Source organism: Oryzias latipes, chromosome 6, assembly GCF_002234675.1.
Source record: "Oryzias latipes chromosome 6, ASM223467v1".
Taxonomy (NCBI): Eukaryota; Metazoa; Chordata; class Actinopteri; order Beloniformes; family Adrianichthyidae; genus Oryzias; species Oryzias latipes.
The window spans coordinates 17600626-17628123 of NC_019864.2; the positions used below are offsets into that span (position 1 = coordinate 17600626).

The following is a 27498-nucleotide window of genomic DNA, read 5'->3' on the forward strand; positions in this document are numbered from 1 at the left end:
CTAAAGACTAAAAAACGTTTTCAAATGTCTTCTAAAAAACAAAAAACGATGAACAACATTCCCCTCTACATCATTATTAGAATTACCTGGAAGGCAGACAGGTCCAGAAGGGCAAAAATGTTGAGGAAGCGAATGCCCTGCAAAGCCACCTGGATGACCCCGGCGCTGTAGGGTTCCTGACTCTGGGCACCAGACTCTGGTGAAAAAGTGTGCAGCAGAATACAGTACAGAGTGTGGACCACTCCAACAAGGTCGGTTGATTGCAGGAGGGCTGTCAGTCCAGTCGGATCTTGACGTTTATTGTCAAAAATACTGGACGGACTGTGGAGAAAAGGATATGAAAAATTAGCAAGACAGTAATAAACATTAAAGGTTTATGACCTCTGTTTAATAAATCATTTTAACTCAAAGTGACTTAATCAATCCAGCTGGATTGTTGTGAACTCTGTGTGACGTACTTAAGAGTTGTGAATAAAAGAGCTGTAATGATTTTTCCACCAAAATCAAGTCTGACCTCATCTTCAGGCTGTCATGAGGCAGTAATAGCTGGGGCAATTATTGTATATCACAACTAGCCATAAATGACTTTTTTTTTTTTTTCATTTTAAGCAAATGGATGCGTCTTATTGCTTTTTTTAAATTGTAAAAAATACTGTGGAAAAACATCATGAACGTCTTTACGAGAGTGTGTTTAAATTCTGCTTAGTACATCAGAAGAGGAGATGGGTCAAGAAAGACATCAGACTCCGAGGGTTATTTTTTTACCGTTGGCGAGGAGGAGTTTTTTTTACGTTTTTTTTTTAAACCAGAGCAACCCTTTTTTTCCTGAAACACATTCATGCTCTCCATCAATCTTGACAGAAACATATTCGTTTATTTGCTCGTCCCAATCTCCCTGCATTTTTCCTTCCTCCTGTTGCTAATTTTCATTGGTTATGGCGCTTTGTGAACTCTCTCCCACAACTGATCAAAAGCCAGCTCTTTCAAAACACCAGATATCTAGATGTAATATGTCATTTTTTGGCAAGTCTCAAAGAATTCATCTTTGACAGACTTGCATCGACGGGTAAGGTGAGTTAAAAAATAAACAGTTTTTTCTTCAATTTAGGGAATTTCAAAACATTTCCTCTGCATTAAAATACAGTTTCAAATTTTAATGCATGAGCCAGATTTCAAAAACAATGAACACATCTGGAGCAGTGGTGCTTGGGTGTTTTGCCCAACATCATGTATAGTTGCAGATCAATGATTCACCTTCCATTTCAAGGAAACAACTATTCATTCTGAGGTTAACTCCTACTAATTAAATTGGAAATCTTCAAATTTTCCCCTTTCCGTCGTTAGTAGAATGCCGTAGCAAATATTTTGAAGGTTTTGTGGAGCAGGTGTGATATTGATGGAAAACACAAATAACAGCCTTTTCCATGGTAGCTTTAATACAAAGATGTGAGATGAACTCAATGTTTTAACAGAGTACTGCAATAAAAGTACATTTATTTTTATAGTGCCTTTCATAAATAGGGTTTTGCAGTACAAAAAGTTTCCAAATGTTGTGCATTAAATTACATAAACTCTTAATTTAAATGTTGGTTCTCTGCTATCTTAGTCATGGCATAAAACTTCAAGCCGTTTCTTTCACAAATAAAAAAACAAAACATACCCATACTCCTGTTCTATACTCTTTCATTTGTTTTTTCTCTCCAAACTTTAAACTCTCATTTTAATACTATATAAGACAAGAACAAAATAAGACTAGTAAGGAGTCAAAAACAGGAGAGTCTAACCAGGAGACATTAAACAGGGTTTGTGACTGGGATTATATCCAAAAGCTGCAGTCATTGGACATCAATACCTGGTGATCTGGGTGCTTTGCTAAAATGTAGACAGATTAACATGTCTCCAGAGTCATCTCCACAGTTGTGACACTTGCTGCTTAGGATGAAGACCAACATAGTTGTAGAAGAGTTATAATTCACCTCTAAAATAAACAGAATGTCAGGCACTTCAGGATTTAATGAGCAAATATGGGGAGGGTATGTCCAGTTGTTCAACAAATGTGTAATAAAAACAGTTTAATGTTTTTAAAGAAGTGAAAAAAAATGGAAAGGATTTATCTTTTCTAAAGTCCTTGAGATTAAAAGTTTACAACTATCTGGTAAAAATCTTAAGTAAACGATGAAGATGTGAGCATAAAGTCTGCTATCCAACAGAAAGTATGAATGTGTTGAGTCATTCATTCATGCATTACCCAACAGATAATACCGGTATATCAGATAGGAATGGGATTTCTGCAACCACTTACTAAAATCAACTTTGCAGACTTTTCTAGGAGCCAATTTCAGATTGTTTTAAGCCCATAGGCATTTCAAACAGACAATTTACAAAAGAGATGCTAACAGTCATTTTCACTCATTAAAAATACATTCTGTTCCTTGAAAATTCAGTATTTAATCACCACCATCAAATTAAGGGTCTGCCCAGTGTTGTTACATTGTATCAAATTATCATTTTTTTACCTTATTAAGTCAACTAACTAAAATACTAAATACATGTTTGTGAATACAAATGTTTTTGTCAACATCTAGCTTCATGGCAGATTAAATAAAGAGATGAACCCTTGAGGTTTTTCCTCCTCAACTGCGTATGGTAAACAGTATTACGCCGTGGAATGCAGCTCATGGCAGAAAAATCCACGCTTGGCGATTTTCATTGAGTTAACCTGACAAGGTGATGAGAGTTTCAAAGCAGGGCAAAATGTTGGTCGAAGGAAAAGGCCATTTCTTTTCCTCTGAACTTGTTACACTAGAAAGACATTTCAGTGGAGTCCAAGCAGTAAAAGTGACCATGGCTCTGTTTGGAGACAAATGTTATAGTTGCACATGTGCTCGAGTGGGATTCACAGACAACGAGGAAAATCCAAAGCTAATGCATATGGACGATTTAAGGCTACTGCAGCAGCCATACGTGATTTGCAGCCGTGTAGAATGGAGGGTGTGTGACCTCGAGATGGAACCTGCGTTGCGTGCTAGTACTTGACGTTAGCCAACAGGCTTTGTGTGAAATATGCTGCTAGGCAGGAACACAGCCTCCTAATGCCATTATAATCCCCTGACACAGCAACTGGCATGGTCCAAATAGTCTTCCAGCTCCAAGAGTGTTTTTGTAAATGAGACACAAAAAGCCTTAGCAGAACGGATCTCACCTAGCTTCACCGACCAGGGTGAACTTCAGACTTTCTGAAGGTGTGCTGTGACAGCATAAAGTGACAAGACAGTTTTTCCTTCAGAAATAGGAAGTTGAAACCATAAACATGTGAAAATGGTAAACCTGCTAGTGTAGACTGTCCACTAAAATCGCTGCTTCCACGCTCACAGTCTATTTTCCTTTGAAGTCAGGAATCGTAGTGCTGATGTCCCCCTGGTGCAACTGTGTGCTTAGCCCCTGTCGGCGGCGCCACTGAACCTCAATGAGTGGAGGTCATCGCAGCACACGTGGGTGGGCTCCCCCACCCACCCAACACGACGAGCCAAGGTTTATGGTGAGTGACAGAGCACTGGGTCAAGCAGATGGATATCTCTACCTGCCCTGACGACAGCTTAGCCAGTCTGGTGGCGGGAGTAAATGACCTGTTGGTTAATTGTGGAGGAGCCACACTTTTTGCGTGACCTGGTCCTCACAAACCCCTCTGAGAGTAAAATACAGACAGTGACTCATGCTCTGTCTTTACTCCAAAAGAGATGGTAGTGTGTCAGAGAAGGATCAAAAGTTCATAGAGGTGTTTCTGCTCACCGTACAGTCACGACAAAACACAGCCTGCATATGCTGTGCAGCACGGCTGACGCTTGCTGGAGGAAAGCAGACATCTTGGGATGCTCATCTACAGGACTTTGAATCGACAAGAAACACCCGTACAGCTTGTCAATCAAACCCATGTTTACGACGTAGCTGCAATAAACAAATGAGACAAAATGAGAAAGAAAAATACATTATTCATTGCTTGTGTTCTAAAAAATAGGCACTCAGACAAACAAAGAACAGCACTGTGCAAACTTTCACAGCACTGCAGCTGAAAGCCAATACCTCACCTAAGCCCTCCACCCCCTGCTATTACTGTGATATCTTCAATTTGTCTTTGCCAATGACAGGACTCCTGATCATGTTCCCTGTATTCTTTCAGCCACAAATCACTTCTAATAGTGTCATTAGAGGGCTGTTGTGTCCCTTGTGCCAGCCCAGCTCCGGGCCCTTGACAGTCTTCTGACCTGGGGCTAGTCTTCTAGAAGCTTCTGGTATGCGGGAACCTTGCAACACTGACAGTTTATATAGAAAGCCAGCGTGCCCCAGCAGTTAATGAGGGCTTTCAGGTTCCAGTGCTGGTCATTAGGAAGTCGGGGATCATCATCTCATCCCTATTTTGACTCTTCTTTTGTCTGTCAGTCACTGATCTGCTCAAAACATAAATATAGCTTTACTAGCCTCTGGAAAAGTTCAATACTTTGACTTTATCCTCTTTTTTCATATAAATTGATGGTTTGGGAATTTCATTGCTTTTTGTTTTTTTAAGCCAAAATTAGCTTGAAAAAAGTTGATTATCACGTCTTCTCTAAAACTTAACCAAAAAGACCAGAAAAGAAAACAGATCAACCAGAAAAAAACAGAAAAAAAGTTTTTTTTTTCTTTTCTTGGTAATGTATGGTCTGGCAAATGGAAGAGATTTGCAAAAGTTCAAAACATTTACATCTTTTGTCCTTCCTCACACATGCATTAGAGGACAGTTGATGTAAATCCTGGGGTTGTACTTGGGATTATCAGTCTGACGACACAATTTTTCTCCGACACCCCCGTCTGCGGGGTTAGGGCTGGGTTAGAGGATGAGATTGGCTGGTCTGTGCTGCCGCTCTGTCCACATGAATCATGGGTTGCAGGAGGTGTGGTGGAAAGGTCGTACTAGACCACAAGGTTTTTTTTCGTTGGGTCTGCCTTTCCTCATGGTCCTCACTTCTCCATCACATCTTTGGACCTGCTTTGGAAACTCTTCTCTGTTTCTGCTGCTTTGCAAACTGATCTTACAAAAAAGTTGATCTAAATGTGGAGAAAAAGTATGTTCTGGACAGATGCCAGAGCACACCTCATTCTCATGCTACTCCTTTTCTAATTCCACTAGGACATTTTCCAAATGATTGGACATTTTGTCATCCTACTCCTTACATATGGTCTGTTCCAGAGAAAAACTGAGTTTGGCCAAGGGCATATTCAAACAGTCAAAAAAATTACTTCATGTCATCTTTTGCTAAGCATTTCTCCTTGACCTTGAAGGGGACTGTTAAAAGGTTAAAAATAGGCAGTTTCTGAAATTTAGAGTGAGATCCATTGTCATTACAGTGGTGTGGCTGTACAGGGGGGACACTACTGTCATTTCAGAGTTTTTAACACAAAGTATTTGTTAAGCTGCTATGTTAAGATGACATTGTTTTCTAAGATTCAATTACAAAATATTTACATGCAATATTAAACCCGTGAGATAATTGTAGCTGTAGAATTTGTGGGAAGAATTTTAAAGGATGCTTGTGTGTATTCTATGCTAAAGGACACTAAGGAAGCAGCACGAGGGGGGCCGGAATTAAATACCTGATTAGGTCTTGTGCGCGAGTGTTGAAGGACTCTGTGGCTGAGGTCTTGACCTTGGCATCGGAAGAGGAGATCGCCGTGTTTCCGCTTTTTCCGACATCGGAATTGTTTGGCCACAGAGACTCCAGGATGGCAGCAATGGTCTGAAGCAGGCCGGTGGTCAAACCCTCAAACACTAATTTGTTCACACTCCGGCCAAATATGGAATTGTCTTCGTCGGGGACGAAGAGCTGTTAACAAAAAAGGGCCAAAAAAGGTTGTCATTTAAACAAGAGTGATCCTTGGAATTTAAAGAAACCGTTTAAATAATCCAAACAACTCATCTTTAGATCATCTGAACAGTATTTACAAAAAAAACCTAAATATGTTGCTTTAAACAACTGAGAACCAGAGACATAAAATAGAGTTCAGCATTTGAAATATAGAGCCTCTGTTTTGTGTGAAAGTGTGCAGTTTTAAAACCTCCTCATTTGGTCTGATGGTTTGGGTGAACGCTGACAGCGTAGGTAAATCCACCGACATTCTCTACAAATCTAATTAAACGGGGGCACGCTCACATGGCAGTCCGACCCCCACTGCTGCACTCTGTTACACACATAGCAAAACAAAGGCTAGGACACAAGTGGATGAAAGTGTATAGATTTAAAAAAAAAAGAAAAAGAACTATCTTAGAAAACTACACTTTATTGTAATTCCTCCGTATGGAACAGGTATTAATAACCGTTTAGCCACATTTTTCATTTGTGCTGTACTCAAAGAGAAGAGCTAATTTCTCTGATGCAGTGCTGCTGGATATGTCCGTCAGCAGAGCAGCTGCTGGGATATGTTTTATATAAAATGGTGTACACAGAGCAGCCTCTCCCTCTGTGCCCTAAGGAAATATGACTGCTTTGGATTGGAACTCCACTGAAGAAGGAAGCCCCAGAAGAGTTCATGCATGCACCCACGGCCCGGCGCGATGTCCTCTCTGCGTTGCGAGCGTAGGCGGCCCCGGTGCGCCGCCACTGTTGGATGTTTGGAGTGAGCTGGTGTTTACAGTGCTTCTAACAGAGTGCTGAAGGATGTGGGCTGACATGTCGCCGCAATGCAGCCTGCCTGACTGACTCTGCTCTCACATTCCCTCTGTCAAGAGGCATCTGTGGAGAGGTTGGGCAACAGTTTCTGACGCGCTAGTTTGTGCTTTCTTCAGTCTTTCATCAAAACAGTTTAGCAAAAAAGCTACGATGAGAAAAGATAAGAAAAAGTGAAAAATCGGTGTATTGTTGTGAAAAAAAACACTTGTTTATACAATAAAACCAGTTTTTTGCCCGTAAAAACATTTACAATTTGATGAAAAACCTATTACAAGAATATAAAAAATGATTACCTCCATGGTTCACTTTTTTTTATTAAACAAATTGAAGAACCTGCATCAAATGTGACCATAATCGAAAGAGACACTTCAGTTTGCAAGAAAAAATAAGATATTTTTATCTTGTTACCAAAGCATATTTTGCAGCTTTTTTGTTCAAACTTTGGGTTTTTGTGATTTCTGGCACATAATGCATTTGGTTTTGTGTGCCAAAATAAACGTTTGAAAACCTGATTTTTGAAGCCTGAAGTAGCTGTACATCAAAACATGCATTATATTGTTCGACTGTGTCGAGGCATCCATCTCAAAAAATCAATTAAAAACTTTATTTAAAAGGAAAAATAAATTAAACAAAAGATTAAGTAATAATGATAGCTTTTACTAGTCTCATTAATCAAAATAATCTTTACTACCATTGTAATGACCAAAGGCACCAATTAACATGTTCAAAACTGCTTTGTTATTTTACTATTACAGGTTTTTAACCAAATCGTTCCACTTAGAAACTGTTTAGTTTAGCAAAGCATTACTCTTATGTACACAATGGCTGTTTATCACAGTCCAAGAAAGTCTTTCAGCAAAGGAGGGTGTGTAACACTGTGGTCAACAGCCATCTTTTGATTAACCCATTCCATCACTGAAATTTTGTCTTTTTTATCAAAACAAATTGAGTGATAAGGAATTAGAACTTCTTTACAGAATTTTTTATTTTAGTTTACACACCGCAACGTTTTGGAAAAAGGGCATACTCAGTGACTTACAGTCAGCTGATGGAGCAGCAGATCCATAAGAAGGACGATTTTGTTGGTAAACAGCACATAGGAGCAGTTGGTGGGACAACAGGAACATGCCAGGTAATAGGCATTTACTGCAGCACACAAGGATCTAACCAAGAAAGACACAAATCATTATTAATCACAAGTTTAAACTTACACAACCCCAAGGATGCACTATACCTTCCATGCAATTGGAACCTATCGATAATAATGTATGTTGATGTATATAAAAAAAAAAAAAAAAGTTGTGCTTCCGCAAGGGTAACTTTATCCTTCAAATGTAGATTTCATGGAGAAAGGATAAATAAAACACTTGTATAAGCTACTTGACGTGGAAACTCCCTTCTTCAGCCACCTTTGGAGGTGATGAGTACAATCTCAGCCCCATCTTGGCAGAGATAGAGCAGCATTTCCGCTGGAGAGATAAAACTATTTCTCTTAGCAGGTCCTCACAACAGCCTTGCAGCCTCAGGCAGCAGCCAGCGCTGCGCCAGCCAGCGTGCCTCTGTATTTTGTCTGCCTTAAAACAAGCCCCAGAGAAGATTAATGCTTCAGATAAGTGACCAATCATTCTGCTGAGACAGCTACTCCCCCTCGCCCCGTTTCATCAGTTAATATTTTCTGACAACTGTATATTTTAGCCATTGGAGAAATAGCATGTCCTATCTGCTCACTAGATGAATGGAATCCTTCTCTCCAGTGCCTAGAGTAGGATGTGTTTACTTCAACCAGTAAACATTTTGATATCTACCAAACCTTCACATCTGATGTGCATTTTCAGCCCATCCGTGCTGGAATGGTGGAGGGGCTAACCAAAATCTGTCAAAACCTTTGTCATTTTTAGTGGTTCATTTGCTCATTTTGACACATTGATATTGACACAGTAGAAGTGGTATGTGGTGTTAATGCGAGAAGCAAAACATTCCCAGTGATTGCTAGGCATTCAAAACGGACTTTGATCAACTTTAAGAGATGCAAAGCTTATATTTACAGGTTGCTTACTAAATATCCTTTACTGTGAAAAATGTTATTACAGTGGAAAAGGTTAAATATTGGCTAAGAGAACATATAGATGACATTTTAGAAAAAAGGTGCAACATGAGAAGCCAGTCAGAGTCCGCTTTGTGCACAGCATTGCAGTTTCAGACTCTCCGAAATTGATCCTTGAGTGTTCTTAGGAAAAAAACCATGTTTCTATGCAAAAATCAAAACATTTCAAATATTTTTGCACCATTACCTATGTGTGATGTGAAGCTCCTCTTAAAAAATAAAAAGGTACAGACCAGATCGAAAGTACAGGTGTTTGCTCTAGGCGTCTTCAAGTTATAAGTGTTGAATATTATGTGGGTGTCCCCCTAAAGCAAAGTAAAAAGGTAGAAATCTCATCTGATTTCAGACTTTTTTTTATCTTCTTTTATTTTATTTTATTAAATAATGGATAAAATTCATGCTGGTCAATAGCACACATTACAACCAGACACAAGCACACATATGTTTTAGCATAAAAAATAAGTTATTTACCTATATATCTGATCAAACAGATAAAAGGCCTCTCAGATGAAAGGGTGATTTGGAGACTCAAATTGGGAAAGAATGGCTCACAGGACATGTCAATGTCCAAAAACATTATGTACTTGTAGCAGTTTGATTCTTTTAAAGCAAGGTGCCTTCGTGCTCTAGTCAAAGTTTAAAGCAGTCTATCCAAACAGCGCATGTGGCCTTTTGCTTTTCCTTTTACCGCTTTTACAAATGGTCCCTTTACTTTTTAAGGGGGCCACTTTAGTTTTTTTTGAAGGATTTTTACATTTTCAAATTGAAAGTCTACCCTTGTTTTGTAGATGTTAAAATTTGAATTGACATTTTCAACTTCTCATGCAGAAGTATGTTTTTGCACATGCACATATTTAGGTTAATAAGCAAGTGTGTAGTTGTTTGCCTGTAAGAGTGCCCCTGCAATGAAATGGTGGGGTTGTTTAGGGTGTACTTTGACTCCTGCAACTCTTTGACCCTACTTAGGATTCTGTATGTTTTTCTTTTTTTTATTCTACACTAATTTTTTTCTTGGGAGTCGGTAGTGATTTCCATTTTTATATTGCATCTCCTGGAATTGATCATAGACTTGTTAAGGGGGTCAATTTTACTTTGAGAAATTCTTCTAACCCAAGTGAATCTAAATAATATCAAAATAATAAAAATGAAAGATTACACACTAGTCGTAGAAGTGTTTGATTTAATTCAAAGTAGGATTGTCTTGCTGCCTTACAAGCTGCTCTAATAGAATCACGTGATGTCTGGCAAGACAAATTGGGTCCTCAGATCAAATGTAATGAGCATGCAATTGCTTTGTAACAAAGCTAATCGGGCTTGTCTGTGGCTGTCTCGTAACAAATGAGGAGGCTGTCAAAGGCATGTCTTGAGTTATGCCCTTACACCAGCATGTACAATGAACCACCACTGTGATCTGCATCAGGTTTCCTCCCACCTAATTGACCTTGATGAGCATGACACTCGATAGTAGAACCTCTCTGGGAATCCCACTATCAAAAGGCCCCTCAGTGACAGCTCCAGTCAAAGATTTTGAGGGACAATTTGGTAAAGTGCCACACCACTCTTCCTCAAGTTTCAGAAAAACCTGAGGAGTCTGATGCGTGTCAGTGTATCTGAGCGGGCCAAATTCCTACACCCTTACGGGTTTCTCCATACAGAGATGAAGCTGCACACGTTCCCAAAATTTACATAAATGTGTTTCGGTCAGCTCAAGCCAAGCTTGGTCAAGTTTTAGCCAAATGTGCTCTGAAAGCAAGTCATACGAAATGCTCACAATTTCTAAAAACCAGAGAGAATTAGGAACTCAAATTAGGCAACGTCACCTGCTCTCCAACATAAACAGACCAGGTGCCATGTTTTACCACTAAATCTCGTTGGGTTGGTAAAAACATGAGGCCACTAGGTAAAGGACTGGAATAGTCCTGATCCTGTCTAAACTGTGCACACCCAGGGAGTCAGACATGGTTGCCCACAAGATGACTGTGGGGATAAGAAGTATAAATAACCACAGAATTTATATTACTAACAGAAAAAAAGGAAAGAGAAAAGTGCTGTTGAAGAAAAGAGTTTGGATGTAAAATAACTTAAAAATTCCCCCAACATAAGTAGTACGGAAAAATCCAGACATAACAACCATAAAGACGTTTTTTTTCCCTATATGATGTGTATAGCTGTGGACTATGTCAATCTTTCATCCCAGTCAATTTATTAAAGTAAATGACCAACTCTGTTATGTTGACAGCAGAATAGCAAGCATGCAAAAGGTTCTTTATGCTTTCTATCACTGCCTCGAGTTATCAACCCTGAGATCAGTGCCCCTCAACCCTAGTCTCACATTCCTTGCCCCATTCTGTATGTTTCCTATGCGTGTAGTCAAGCCTGACAGGAGCAGCACTGCAGAAATCCGACTAACATCCAGATCAGGTGGAGCCCTCGCCTCTTAAACAGGGGAAGAAAAAGAATCCTAAGCCAAAATAAAAGGTGAGGAGCGAACCCATTTCCTTGTGCCGTCAAACAATCCCTTCATTCACGGCGATCTAAATGACATTTAATTTGATTCTGCTGTTGATCTCTCTGATACCCTGAGTGCTTCCAAGACATCAACTCTGGCTGTTGTGCCACACCGGCCAGGTATGAAGGTGGAGAAATCTGATGAGCCGTCACAAAGTACCATTCACGAGTACGCGCACTGACGGGCGCACACACACGCTTACAAATGGCGGAAAACATCCTGAAATAACACCACAGGTAGCGGGTCTGATTTCACAGGATACACTAGGTCATGTGAGACGGTGGCGGAAATACAAATTGGGTTAACACGCACATCTCGCTGGAGCTCACCTGTCGGTTTCCTGGCTCTGCCTTTATTTTTAGAGGAAAGTGTTTTCATATTCAAGAGGTCATGTCATGAACCTCAAGATAAAAAAATGTAATCAGTGATGACACGGATCAAAATCTCTGTGGATTCTGTCTTTTTTTTTTAAACTATTCATTTTTTTTTTTTAAACCCAGTCAAGGTGTGCTAAAATGCATACTATACATGAGAGCACTCGTTTGCAGTGTGCATTCCCCTCTTTAGTGACCCCTACTGAAGAAAGAAGGCCACAACCTGTTCCCACACCAGATCCTAACAAAATTAGCAAAAAAAAAAAAGAAAAAGAGGTAGATTCTTCTTAATTTTGAATAACACTTTGGCTCTCTTAATGTAGACAATTGTGAAATATTAGCTAAAGACCACACACACATGCACGTCTGATTGCATAAAGACAAGAGCAGTATTAAGGCTCTAATGTTTACAGGAAAAAAAACACAAGATGATAGGAAAATGACCTAGATAAGTATTTTAAGCAAGCAGCAAAAAATATATATGTTTTTCAAAATGTAATCAATCAAAAGCTTTCAAAAAGTTTTCAAATGTTTTAAACCTATAAAACAAAACTAACTTTAAGACATTTTACTTTGGATTCCTTTTCAACACTTCTCTTTAATAGGGGAACAACATTTGAAGCTGACAATGTGAAATATAAAATCACAAGTCAAAACCATTATCACAATGTTGGCACTCCTTAAATGATTAATGTGTCATTAGTTAAAGTTGTTCGTATTATACAAAAAGCAAAAGAAAAATGTTGGCTGAGCCTTCAACTGAAGTCAATGGTGGCAGCTGCATAAACCTGATCGAAACATTTCAGTGACCACAGGGTTACCCCGGGACATTAGCAGAGCATCGCAGAGGAATTAGCTCATTAATGTAATGGTAACAAGATTGAATCAGACTCCCTAGAGAGAAATGTGGCAGGAGCACCTCGGCAGCTGAGGTTTTTTTTTTTTTTGGTAAATCACTCTTCTTATCTAGTGGGAGGAGGTGATCAATATGGCAGCGACACTGTAAACAGATAATGTGGAGCGCTCGCTCCAAGGCCAGCGTCTGTACAGCAACCCATTAAGCAACACAACAGTCCGGATGACAGATAGTGACAGAAACAGACAGCAGGTTTGTGTCCTTGTCTTGAATCTTGTCACGAGCGCCACTGGCCTGCTCAGAATAAGTGAAGGTGCTGAGCTGAAGTTCAAAAGTAAAAAAAACAGCCACTTTACCAACAAGAGTAGACTGAATCCGTAAACATAATGCAAGCCCTAATGGTACATTTTGTTTTACAAATTTGCATGATTTTTGTCTAATCGGTAATCTCGTTTTTGAGTAAATAAGTCTCTGTAATTACTTGTATCAAACGCAAAAAGTCACTCCAGGGCTTTCTTAAATCATAAGCAGAGGACATCAGCACATGGGTCTAATCTTATGTGGAACTGGCAGATTCTTTATTGCCAAAGAGGCACTGCATTGACATAAGTGAACACATCGTGCAAGGATATGCATACAAACTTTTCAAACATGCCCTATCCATTTCAGATCAGATTTCTTTCATTTTGAAAGTCTGCTAGAAATTTTCTCCAATTGCATGACTGAGAACGATAGGCCACAAGGTAAGAAAAAAAAAAAAGATAGGGAAAATCGATACACATGCATGCCCTTTGAAAGCCTTATAAATATAAGAAGCATTTGTCCATTAGCAGAGACTTGGAGAGCAGTAAATGCTAATGAATGGAAGAGCAAGGCCATTCGAGTCCATTACAGAGTCTCGCTGTGAGTGTAGCAGCCCCTCTGAGGTCATCTACTGGCAGGCCATGCCAACGATAGACCCACAACTCAAAAATACTCCGTACTTTAAATGATGGATGGAATGCATGTTTTTTTTTTGTTTGAAGAAAAGAGAACAAACACAAACTGATTATAGAAATGAAACTGCCTCCCTTTCCTTCAAAGGCAACCAGTACCATACTTTAGAGTATTTATTGAGGAGCAGAAGCAATAAACAGTGATAAAGTAGCTTAGTAGAGAATTGTTTTATCGACTTTATGCAACTGCAAAAACAATCAAAAGAGGAATGAATGTGTTGTCAGTGAGTTTAGAGAAATTAGTGTAGCAGAGAAGCCAGATGAAGCTCCTCTCATTCAGTAGCCAGGTTTTATTACAGAAAATAATATTACTAATAACTGATCATTTGTATTTATAAATCTGTTTCATTCCTTAAACCTTTTTACATTATCAGTGTGCAAAAGTATTTTTTATTATTCTACTAAAGCCTTGATAACTTCAAACAGGAAAAGTCTGTTATTACATCACTATATTAATAAAGACAAAATGGTGAACTGCAACTATTTCTTGTGCTGTTTTAGGATAGTTTAACATTCCCAGAGTTAAACACAAACATAAGCCCAAGAGATCATTGAACTTGATGGCCTGAAACTTTAAATAAATGACTGACAGAAAAATCTTTATTTAATACGATAAAATGGCCTTGGTGATTATGTATAAAAAATAAACAACCACTGACTGGTGACAGTACTCACTTGGGAGGAATACGGGGCACAGCAATGGGCGTGGAAGCAGCAGTGATGACCTGCAAAATCTGTTCCAGAGCAGACAGGCCACCACTCACTTGGAAGACCACTTGGTCTGCAGTGTTCTGTGGAGGCGAGAGCACACACAGAGGCAAAAAGAGTCAGTGGCCGACAGGCAGCCGGGCAGACATGGGATTACATCGCTCTCAAAGGGGAAGGAAGCTTTCTGTGTCCTAAAGAAGCGATGGATTGAAACCTGAAACAAAGCGATTCCTGTTTAATCTCAAAAGTGCAGAGCCAGACTCCGCCTCTCAACAGTCAAGTGTCACTTTAAAACAGGCCCCTGGCTCACAGGCTCCGGTCAGCCCTGGGGTGGTCTCAAGGGATGACAGCAGATTTAGTGAAACTGAGAAAATGCCACACTGGTAGTGCAAGAATAAGATCACTGAGTGAAACTTAGAGGACACACATTTACACTTTTTAAATCAAAGTACCTTGATGTAGTGTTACTTGCTTGTGTTAGGTTTTTGATTAAAGAAAGTAATTCATTTCTGCCACTATGCCTTTTACAAAAAGCTGAATTGAAGGCTCTTATCCTAGAAATTGGGCAAATTATTATTATTTTTCTAAGGAAAACCTTTGATTTACTCTAACTTTTTATTTGTAAGCTAGTTTAAAGTAAAGAAGATAATGGAAACACATGAATCAAAATGTGAACAAAAAACGCAAATCACCAATGTCCGAGGATTAACATTCGAATAGTCACACATTGTGAAGGCAGTTCTCTGATCCTTCCCCAGCTATGTCAATCCGCAGGTCACTTCCCTGTCTAATGAGGTTACAGTCTTCTGAGTTCTCTGACAGCACTAAAATCCATCCACTTCACAGTACTTTTGTTCCACAGATGGGAAGTTACTCACAAGCCCGAACACATTGAGAGGAAAGCGCTTTCCCAAATTACATATAAGCCCATCTGCCATTCAATGCCTGTTGCTGAGGTAACTGCATCTTGGTTTCTGTTGTGGACTGTAAGCAATTGCTCCGAGGGTCTTCTGCAAACCAATAAAAGTGGAAAAAACAATGCTCTTTGTAACTTTGAAATTAATATTACGGACATATTGGAAATAGTTTCCATATTAGGTTTGCATCATCAAGCTTGGCTTAAATCATCTCTAAAACTTTTCAAGAGGCTGCTGGGGTTAAACCAGGTTTTTACAGTCTATGGGTTAAACGAGAGATTGCAGCTCTTTTATAGCACTTTATCAAATGATATTGAATTAGGTAAACTGGCCAAACCTGCCCAATCCCGTCTCCAGAAAAAACTAATCTGAATACATTGTCTTGCTCATGTGTTCCTACCAAATGTATACGTTGTGATAATGCAGCAATAAAAGTAAAGAGCTTAGCTCCAGACTACTAACTTAAGGTGAAGTGGTCTGTTGGTGAACAAATCACACGGAGGAAAAAAAAATAATTTCAGTAAAAAAAAGTCATGTCAAAATGAAGATAAAAAAAAATGTTTTTCAATATATTATCTATCTATCTATCTATCTATCTATCTATCTATCTATCTATCTATCTATCTATCTATCTATCTATCTATCTATCTATCTATCTATCTATCTATATTTTTTTACATTAGCGCCAAGTAGTTTTGTATTAATTTTATTGTTTTGCAACTAGTTTTGTCATGAAACTACCCAAAAAACGTTATTAGAAATGTTGAATTTAAGAAAATAAACATGTGGTTTGATTAAAGAAAAAGTAAAGCAGAAATAAGAGTAAAATACATTAAAATATGTTTACCCTTTTTATAAAATGTAATTTATTTTTTATATCTTTGCACAAACTTTACATAGAAAGATTGTTTATATTAAATTGAATACTTTTTTTTAAAAAAAAGAAAGAAGAAAAACGAAAAAAAAAAACTCATGTTCCTAAAGTTTTAATCTGGTTATCAATTTCTGTTCCAATAGAAGTAACTCCACAAAAAACAAGAGTAATAAAATCCTTTTACCCTGATAAGTGGGAAAATAAAGCAAAAAGAAAAACTAATGAAGCACCATGAATGGCTGTGCCCCAGACATGAGTGAAAATTAGCTGCTGAATTATACAACAGGGGCAATCTTATCCAATTCTAGTCCAAGGGGCTATTGTTACTCCAGCTGATGGGATGGCTCAAGCAGCTGGTAAATCCTGCAACAGTGTCCGCAGACCAGCAGACCAGCTAAATCGTTCGTTGCAGACTCCGCCTACCAGACATTTTAATTAAAGAACAGAGGAGTACAGAGTCTCAGTTGTCCAGTTCCACAAACAGATGGGCAACAAATGGCAGAGTTCATTAAGGACAGACTTTGACTTCAATAAGCAATTCAAGGGCTCACTCATCTAGACTACTGTGGCAAGCTGATGACCCCCATTTACTCAAAAATCTCATGATTACAGTGACTGAAGTGCTTGTAAACCGCCAACAGCTATGGTAAACATTCTTAAGTCTAATTTCTTGGTATAAGCCTGTGTGTGCTTTTACTTTAAAGGGGACAGCCACATTAAGCATTTCAACATTTTTTCTGAGCTCACTCAACTGTGCCTATTGTATAAAATTGACAAAAAGCCACAAGAGAGGAGAGAAACAAGTTTAAAAATGACATCAAAGCCGAACAAAACCTCTAGATGACTGCAAAATTAATGTTTCAGGCATCCAATGAGATTCACTAAAGCTGTGCTGAAGAAAAGAAAAATCGGGCTGCTGGGGACTAATTACAGTTTTCCATTAAAATCAACAACAGACAAGAACAATTTGGTTTGTTAAAGTGTTGCTAATCATAAAAAAATATGTACCCAATCTAGATTGTTGGTAATTAGCGTTAAATAAGTCCTGTCCTAAAAGAGCTGTAATCAAATCAGTTTAATCAGAAATGATAAAGTATTCATATAATATATATTTACAGTGGGCCAAAAAAGTATTTAGTCAACCACCAATTGTGCAAGTTCTCCCACTCAAAAAGATAAGAGAGGCCTGTAATTTCCATCTTAGGTAAACCTCAACTATGAGCGACAAAATGAGGAAAAAAATCCAGAAAATTCCCATTTTCTGATTTTTAAAGTATTTATTTGCAAATTATTGTGGAAAATAGGTCTTTGGTCACTGACAAACAAGATGTCTGGCTTTCAGACCTGTAATGTCTTCTGTAAGAGGATCCTCTGTCCTCCACTAATTACCTATATTAATGACACCTGTTTGAACTCATTATCTATATAAAAGACACCTGTCCACAACCTAAAACAGTAACACTCCAATCTCCACTATGGCTAAGACCAAAGAGCTGTCTAAGGACACCAGAAACAAAAGTGTTGACCTGCACCACGCTGGGAAGACTGAATCTGCAATAGGTAAGCAGCTTGGTGTGAAGAAATCAACCGTGGGAGCAATTATTAGGAAATGGAAGACATACAAGGCCACTGATGATCTCCCTCCATCTGGGGCTCCCCGCAAGATCTCACCCCGTGGGGTCAAAATGATCACAATCACGGTGGGCAAAAATCCCAGAGCCACACAGGTGGACCTAGTGAATGACCTGCAGAGAGCTGGGACCAAAGTAACAAAGGTTACTATCAGTAACACTACGCCGCCAGGGACTCAAATCCTGCAGCGCCAGACGTGTCCCCCTGCTAAAGCCAGTACATGTGCAGGCCTGTCTAAAGTTTGCTAGAGAGCATTTGGATGATCCAGAAGAGGATTGGGAGATTGTGCTACGGTCAAATGAAACCAAAACAGAACCTTTTGGTAAGGGTGTGAAGTAGAAAGAATGCCGAGTTGCATCCGAAGAACACCATAAAGTATGGGTGGGGAAGCATCATGCATTGGGGCTGTTTTTCAGCAAAGGGACCAGGACAACTGATCCATGTAAAGGAAAGAATGAAGGGACCATGTGTCATCAGATTTTGAGTGAAAACCTCCTTCCACCAGCAAGGGCACTGAAGATGATATGTAGCTGGGTCTTTCAGCATGACAATGATCCCGAACACACTGCCCGGGTAACACCGGCTATTGTAACACCGGTTATTGTAACATCGTTTGTAAGAAGCACTTCAAGATCCTAATAATGCACTTTCTAGATAAATTATAGTACAAATATTTAACGTGTAATATGGCCGAATAAAGCCAACATTTCAAAATAAAAAAACAATTTAAACTCAAGTGGAATTATTGTTTGCATACAACCAATCTTAGAATTCTACATTGTTTTGTGTCCACTTTTCTTTGCCTTGGTAAAATTCTGTCAAAGCTTTGGCCTGTACTTGTCAGCCGGCTGAAGGCCCAAACCAAAAATCTCCCTCTTCCCTTTAACTTGCCGCGTGCCCCCAATACAGATCCCACCACTCCCTCATCACAGTCGGACAGCTACCAAATACAGTCAGTCGTCTCCAGCCCTCACTGCTCCACATTCCTGATACTCTACCATCTTTCACCTGTCATGTTGCTGGAAGCAATAGAAGCAACTTTAAGTAATAAATAAATAATACAGCTTCACTGTAAGGCAGGTTTGACAGCAAGAAAAAAAAAGGCAAAATACTGGAGGAATTACTTCCTGTAAGTCTTCCAAAGCGAAAAAATAAATAAATTTGAAAATAACTTTGGCATGACACAAAACACACCGTCAGAGGCCTCAGAGGGAGAAGCACCGTTTGGTCAAAAACTAGACGTAGCCTCAAAAATAGAAAGGTTTGGAGGGGGTTTGGAACACAAACAGCTGTGTAAGGCGGCAGGGTTTGGTGTTGTCTGAGGAATTAGCAGGGAAAGTGGAGACTGAATCAGATATGAGGGAGAAAAACAAAGCTCGAGGTGAGCCAATGACATGAGAGATGCTTGTTAGGTCAAATAATCTAAATGGGCTCGACTTGAAGTGACCAAGGGGCCAGACAGTCAAGCTGATGGAGGCTCTATTTATTTGACTTTGTCAGGGGATTAGAGACGGAAGTGGTCCCCTGACTGACCAATTCTGGGATGACAACTTTATTGTGGACTTGTCTGAAAATGGAGAGGTGGAACTTGCTGAAATGGTTAAAGAAAAATGTGGTTAAACTCAGGTTAAAGAGTCAAAGGACCCAGACAGTCAGATCAGTTTCTGGCCCCCAACACTGATATTAAATGGAGCACCTCCTGTGGCCCACTGACCTCTGACCTCCCACTGGGAGTTTGTAGAGCTGAGGGGAGGAGCCCACATGGAGTAACAGCTTGCATGCTCCTCGCATCATGCTCGTCTCCTCCCCCTTACCTTACATGACAATGTGCCACCCACATCTTATGCCTCTGTCCTCGTCTCTCTGGGGAAATTTGTAAATGGACTCTCCAGGAATGGCTGTAACCTCCTCATCCTCACACCCAGAGGCATGCGAAGTGGGCTTTTATGACTGGTCGAACAGCAGCTTTTATGTCTGAGTTACAAAGGGGGCTGCATTTTTTTAACGCTTTATAAACACAGTAACAGGTGTTTTATTTGGTTGCTTTTTGTTTTAGAATTGGGTTCCAAAAACGTTGAGCAACAAAGTCTCAAACAAATCCTTAGGCGAAAAACTTGATCATAAATATAAATATTTAAAAAAATAATAATAATACAGGACAAGTTAAAAAAAAAAGATAATAATGATAATGGATTAGATTGCGCTTTTCCAGACGCTCAAAGCACTTACACTGTGTCCATTATTCATTCACTCCTCATCTATACTTGGTGATGGTAGAGGCGTGGTTGCCAGTTCACGCCTACGGTCCCTCTGACCATCACCGGGAGATTCATACGCATTCACACACCAGTGGAGCCACACTGGAAGCAGGGAGGGTGAAGTGTCTTGCACAAGGACACAACAACAGTTGACTGGGGGGAGCGGGGATCAAACCGCTTTGATCATTGGGCGACCTGCTCAACCTCCTGAGCCACTGCCGCCCTTTCATATATATGACAAGTAAACACAAATTAAATTTATCGATAAGAGACAGAACTAATTTCAAATACATTTACATTTAAAAAAGGAGAAAAGCCGTATTTTTATGACTTTATCTGCTACTCTGGAAAATTCCTTCTAATTCGTACCTGTTTTTCAAAGATGCGTGATACCTCTCCAAGAGTTCTGTCTAGACCAGACACTTTGTTGTTGGCCCACTGCCCACTGTCTTGGCCCTGCAGCTGCTTCAACAGGTCTTTCACCAAACGCTGCAACCTGAACATGCAGGAACCAAAAGTTATTAGTCATTGGTTAAAACAGCTCATTTTAATCTTGGGTTTCTACAATAAAGAACGTTTTTTTCACAGTCATTTAAATAAAGAGCAAAAATCAATTACCAGATGTGAGTTTTAAAAATAGAAAACTTTATCTTTCTTCTAGTAAATCATCAAGTTTGTTCCATGTATTTAATTTAAAAAAGCGTAATTAATTTACTCTGAATGAATTTTTGAATCATGTATGAAAAAGCTAGATTTGTTTTCATAAAATTATGTCATAGAAAACGAAAGAATGTAAGTAAAATTCAGATAAGATAAAACGAGAAAAGAATACTCACTTTGCCTTGTATGGGGAGTCAGGGACCTGGGCCTTTGCATCCATTGATGTCTCGTATTCCTTTGCCCTGCAGAGAGAAAAGCAAGAAAAATAAGTTTCAAAGTTGTCAGTAAAGGGAGTAACATATCAAAGTGGGAAAAAAGTACAGTTTGAAATAATGATCCAACTATTTATTTGATCTGCTGCCGCTCATTAGATTAAGTAGCTTTAAAAAAAAAAAATTAGGTGCTGAACACTTTGCTGCCACTAGCTTAAATCAGAGTCAGGACTTTCTTGACTTAATGCGTTCTTTTCCTTGATTTGACAAAAAAAAAAGATTAGGAGCATAAAAAGGAATTTGAAAGGGTTGTGGTCAACAGCCAAAGCACGATATGTACCAGGTGGATGAATCTGTTCATTCAGAAAGTCCAAGTCCAACTGATCCGTTTGATGAAACACATTCAGTGCACAACTGATGCTGTTAAATATTTCCTATGAAATTTAAATTTTGATGTTTTTTGTGGAAATCCCCATCTGGACAGACCAGAGGCTCATTTACATCTCCAATATTCAACAACAGGTTTTTAGTATAAAACTATTAACTGATTGCAATTAGAGCTGTGATGGTGTGGGATTTTTGATCACCGCTGTGATGAAGCAACACGAGTCGTGGTGTCGGGACTCTAGCAACCCCCCCCCAGAAAATCCTCAGGCGGCTGGGCATCTGCGTCACGCACTCAAGAACGCACGCAGCTTGAAATGGAAATGAATACAATGGAAATTAATAATTAGAATGCAGTAAATTTGTCATATTTCCTCGTGAGACGGAAACTTCTGTTGTAGAATGAGGATGTGTATGTGCTGCTGAAACCGCGTGCGTGTGTAAGAAGAGTGAGCACGTGCAGCGCGAGAGGGAGTGATAGCGCGCAGGGAGTGAAGGAGAACAGTAATAAAAGGTTTCCCCCAGAAGCCCTTGAAGTCTGAAAACAGGACTAGCAGAAAAGTACATTATCAGAAAAGATGAATGTGTTTAATATGTGTTTATTATAGTTCCTTTTTTTTTCTTTTTTTTTTCCCATCTTTTAACTTGTTCTGTCCAACAGCTGAGCAAACAGATTAGAGCTGAAGGCTTTTTGTGTTGGACAGGTTTTACTATCACAAAAAGAGGTTATATAGCTTCAAGAAACTAGAGTGTAGATTTGTATAAACCCCTTTTTGTCGTTTTATTTTTTATTTATTTGTTACATTTAGTGTGTGTGGGGAGGGAGAGGGGAAGAATGTGAGGGGAGGGTGGAAGAGAGTAAAAGGAAGAAAGGTGAAAAGGTGGGGGATACAAGCACTGATTTGAATAAGTTATTTTAAGCTGTAACAATTATACCAGATCTGCTGGAAAGACGAATGTTACATAAAAGGTGAAAATCTGACACTAAGATGAGCGAAAAAAATCTGTCCATCAATACACTGTAGGTAAGGAGGAGGGATGAAGCAGACAGGGAGTGTGGCAGTGTGCACGTGCACGTGGGGGTGGAGATACATGCATGCTGCCGACGTGAACCGTGTGTTCATAAAGGGAGCCAGATCCTACCCAGCCAGACCAGCCAGACCAGGAGAGGGGAGGAGAGCCCCCCAGGCCAGAAGCCCCCCCAGCATCCGGACCCAGGCAGCCCGGGAGGGGAGGAGGAGGGGACCGCCCACCCCACCAGCCAGGCACAGAGAGGGCCCCCCTACAGGGGCCCCCCCAATGCCCAGAGGCACAAGCGAACCCAGTGTCCGGCCCCCAGGCCACAAGACAGGAGCGCTTAGCCGTACCAGGCGGCAGCCATGGGGGCCACCGGGCGCCGGACACCGAGACAAAGGCCAGGGACGAAGCCAGGGCCCCCGGAATCCATGAGCCGGCCACCACCCGACCGGCGCCCCGTCTCCGCAAGCCAGTCCAGGCACGCGACCTTAGCAACCCAGGGATCGCCACGCACCCACAGCCACCCCCCATAACCCTAAAACCCTACGCACTACAACCCCCCCCCCCCCCCCCCCGCCATAATATCTGAGCCCCCCTCCCCAACCCTCTCAGTGCCCTCCCCTCTCTGTGATGGGGAGGGAAAGCCCCAGAGGGTCCCAGCGAGCCAGCCCCCAGGTCCGTCCTACCCATGCACTCACACACACATACTCACAATCATCTGGTTACCCTCCCTACCCCCGCCGCCACGCAGTAACCCCCCCCCTCAGCCGGCCAACCCCCAGCGCCGTATGCCCGACCCTTCCCGCAGCCGACAGGATATGTTTATTATGTTTATTATGTTTATTATAGTTCCAATCACGCACCATATGCAGAACTTTCAACAACAACAAAAAAAAACGTGGGGTGATGACCTCATCACCACGGTGATGCGGTTATCGTCACACCCCTAAGTGCAATCAAAGAAAATAAGATACTTCAACAATTTGAGATTTTTTATACTAAAAACTAGTTATGACATGAGTTTAGGTCGACGCGATTGTTACAAAGAAAAGAAAAAAAAAAAAATCAACAAATAATTTAACGCCAAACCTGTTTTAGCCAGTGATACTGTGTAAAAAATGTGAGGTTGTTTTGCTTGCAGTGACTTTATGTTATTTGGGAAGGATAAAAAGGCTGATGCAATACGTTTTGTTTTTTTTGCGACAGACTTTTACTTATATCCTATACAAGTGTAAAAATATTCACATTAAATTAGGAGCAACTGCAAAGCAAAACCTGATTTCTAAACCCCAATAATGACTTAGAAAGAAGAGAATTTAAAAGAGCTTCATTTCTCTAAAAATGACCAGTGATATATTTAATCTAATTTAGTTTAACTAAAAAGAACTCCCCCTTACGTACAAATAAATGCACATGCAAACAGGAAGCAGGGTTGTCATCTTAGTAGCAATAAAGAGCAGAATAACCTTTAGAAATTCTTTCTCCCTAATGTTCTCAATGTAAAGCATTCAGCGAATTGCGGCCACACTTAAAGGGGGTAAAGCTGTATTCCATACAGGAGTATCTTTGTACACACTCCATCATCTGACTTTCACACTCAACCCCCCCCACACACTGGCAACACTGTTTCCTGCTCAGTGAACCACAAGCAACCATCAACAGATGAGAACTAGAAAATAAGGCAAGTGGAGGATTGGACTTCTCAATTCACAAGCCATCCCCATCATCGACTGAGTGGTTGGCTTCTAAAAGAACAGTTTTACCAGCTTCCTTTACTTTCAAAACACGAGTTAACCAAAAAGCACATGGCATATCATGTGTGTTTATGGATTTATGATACACGTGGCCCTTTTGAAAATGCTGTGAGATCCACTTGTGTTTTTAAAGGACACCATGCAGCGCTCCAATAAAAGGGTTCATTTCCACCCATTGGTGAAGTGGCTCACCTTCATGTTCACGGGGGCTCTTTGTTATTTATGACCTCGAAAGGCCTGCTGCCTTTAAGTGCTGGTCTCAGTGGGGCTGCTGCATGAATGATGGTGAACAGAGGCAGATCATGTTGTAATTTTCGCAGTGCTGCTGAGCCTCACCAAGGTAAGAACAGCAGCGCCAAGAATGAAGCGTTTCAGACAAAAGGCCCTCTGAACTTCTAATTGTCTCCAAAGTCTGTAAAGAGCTTGTAGCAATGGTTTACAATCTGCAGCCCACAAGCTCCCTGTTCCGCTCCATTCTAAAGCATAAAGATCCATGCAAGTATTTGCCGACGGTCCCGTCCACAACTAATAAGTGAACTTCTGATGAACTCTTGCCCACATTTGGCCCGGATGTGGCCCTCCATGTCATTCTATGTGGCCACGCGAGAGCATACAAGTTTTTAATTTCTTAAAATAAAAAATAAAAATTGGTGTGTATTTATTCACATCTAGGGGGAATTGGACTTAAAATACCGCATTGGGCAAATATACATTGGGAATCAAATTTAAAAGGATTCATGCTAGAGTAACAAGCAACGACGTAACCATAATTACCGGTAATAGACCACTGGGACGCTGTAGATCAAATAATAGATCAAAAAATGATTGGAGTGGGACTTTAAAAAAAAGAACCAGAAAAACATTTATTTGTTTAAAAAAATAAAACGCATATTGGAAAGGGCCTAAACGGCCTAAAGAGAGGTCTAAATGTGTTTCCAGCTAAAAACAAACAAACTAGGAAAAGTTAAATCTGAAGTAGCAAAAAAGTATGACGTTGATTTACTGCGATAATCCAAATGAGCCCATCTCTTAATTTAGAGAGACAAAATTCCAGTAGCACTAAAAAACTAGAATTTAATTTAAACAAAAAAAGTATTTTTTGCTGTCATCAAAACTAACCAATGAACTGTTTTTTTTACTGAATATAGGGGAATTCAGAAAGACTTGTTTGCACACAAGCATGTAGATTTGTTCATTTCTCGATATAATTTCAATAGAAAGTTATTCAAAAATATATATCTAGAATTCTTTAACAATCAAATAAAATCGTTACCTCAAGACAAAAATATTTTAACATGAAAGAGTGTGTGACGTGCAAATGTCTCAGTTCGAGGAACAATTTGGTGGTGATTTTTTTTTTAAAACAACCTTATTTGAACTGGTTTTTACTTTTGAAAAACAATATTGGTTCATGGAATCCATAATTCAATTTTTCTTGAAAGCCATTTCTTGCATCTCCCCAGTTGAAAACCACATCAAGGAAATTTCGCACCTAGACCTATCGGATTTCTTTACCTACTTGCATAAGCAACATTATACAATAGTCCTAATTTTTTACCCTGGTGAGAAATTAGGCAAAACTGAGAAATCTCTAGTCCAGGATCAGAAATGAAGCAGCATCACAGCCTATTTGTTGATTACTATTGATTTTTTACCCCCGTGTCATTTAGAAAAAACATCAATTCCTCAGAAGAAGAAAAATATGCAGGCCTCCCACATACTTCAACATGCATCTTGCACAGCAAGGGAGACCTCAAATTTGGCAATGCCATGGCAGCAATTTGGAGAAAAGCTCTTTGCAGGGGAAAGTTGGACACCTACAAATCAATTTGGGGCTTTGCTCCCCAATCACAGAAAGTGGTCATAAATTAAGCTCATCAGTGTTAGCTTGTAGACAGCCTGGATGCAAATAACATCCGCTTTCCTTCTCCTTATCACTCATAAGGAGTTCAACTCAGGGAGGGAGGTGATGATGACATCACCTGGAGTTCATTCTAGCTCTGAGCTTCTTTGCTTTCTTTCTCGCTTTTTGTCGCTCCTCTCCATCCTTCACGCCCTCAGAGGAAACCGAGCTGTCCGTCAAAATATCCACAATGTATTTCTTCAAGGAAAGATGCTCCTAAGTAGAAAAAGAAGCGACACATGAAGGTTAAGGTTTGGTAACTTCATAAAACATTTATTTATATTTTAAATCTCAAAATCTCAAAAAAATATAGTCTCTCATTTCGAAACTAAATTCAATTTTTAAAAAATGGCCAAGATCTGTTAGTTATGCTCAAGTTTTGGAAAAAATATGTATTATTAGACAATATATGTTGGCTAAAATAACCCAGGATAGACAAAAAAGCAAACAGACACCTTTAGCATTAAAAAACACTAGAAAAACATTGTATTTTTGACACTTAGCATGTGACACCAGGTATATTGTGTGACACTACCCCACTAGATCCCTGTAATTACCCTCGACTCTATTTACTCTTTTGTATCCACCTGCTCACCCTCAGACATGCAAGCAGCCTGAAGGTGCTGCCTTCTGTCCAGCCGTGTCAGATGGTTCTGATACTTTCCACGAGAAGACGGGGGAATGTAACCCAATTTGAACAGCATGATGCATGTGTAAGAAACCAATTACCCAATTATGCTGTCATCCAGCACCCCAGAGAAAAGAAAGGTCCACAGATAAAGGCATCCCATTTAGAAGTGCAGCTAACCCGTGTGTGGGATGCTGTACCCTCTGGTCAGTTTTGTTCCTGCACCTGCAGCCTGAAAAGGGCTTTTCACAAGAGCGTGGTTGTAAACCGCTAAATGGTACCACAGAAACGACTGATTGACTCTACAGTTGCTCTGTAATGGAAATTACACAATTTTCCAAAAAACAAAGTTTGCTATGGGACTAAATAAATTCCCCTCCATAACTCAACTAAAGATCAACGTGAGGATGTAAATTTTAAAAATCTCAGTTTATATGCAATTAACATTTTAAAGATTTTTATGTCAAAAAATTAAAACAAAAGAGTTAACATCAAGTTTCATTATAAAAAACCTACTGAAGAGTGTTCATATCTGGAATTTTTTGTATGGTTGCCATCTTGTTCTTGTGTCACTGGTTTTGAAATACACTTTAGAAACTTCACTTAACTTTACCTAATGAAACTGTTTTTAATTATGTTAACAACGGAAAATACAATTTCAACCACAAGTGGGCCCAAGCTAGTGCATTCATCTGCTGGTCCCAAGTCTGGCTAAATGTAGAGGTTTTTGTGTCAGAAAGGGCATCAGATACAAAACCAAAGCCAAATGCCTCAGAAATGGAGAACTGTTCAAGGGCTTGATTTAGGACAAAATGGAAGATATGCACATTTATGGAAACGACAAAGGAATAAAGCTGATGATTCCCGAAATGAAGTTATGGTAAAGAATTGTGGAAGTATCGGGTCAAAAGTGTAGCTTAGTATTATTTCATCCTAAAGAAGAGTATCAGATGCAATATTTGTTGTGAATATGCTTCTGGAGAAGTAAAGAGAAGGTTAGACAGAGCTGTAT

At 39.7% G+C, this 27498-nt stretch overlaps 1 protein-coding gene across 4 annotated transcripts in view; it reads right to left on the reverse strand.

Moving 5' to 3' along the window:
* Positions 1-27498, reverse strand: part of scaper (S-phase cyclin A associated protein in the ER) — a 56932-nt gene that overhangs the window by 8324 nt on the left and 21110 nt on the right. For all 4 annotated transcript variants that reach the window (XM_023955815.1, XM_023955814.1, XM_023955817.1 and 1 more), the window contains 8 exons: positions 25938-26074; positions 20765-20830; positions 20298-20424; positions 14215-14330; positions 7741-7864; positions 5629-5858; positions 3790-3945; positions 87-321 (listed from right to left, as the gene is read on the reverse strand). In XM_023955815.1, the coding sequence (XP_023811583.1) occupies positions 87-321; positions 3790-3945; positions 5629-5858; positions 7741-7864; positions 14215-14330; positions 20298-20424; positions 20765-20830; positions 25938-26074 (1191 nt within the window). The remainder of the gene's footprint in view (positions 1-86; positions 322-3789; positions 3946-5628; positions 5859-7740; positions 7865-14214; positions 14331-20297; positions 20425-20764; positions 20831-25937; positions 26075-27498) is intronic.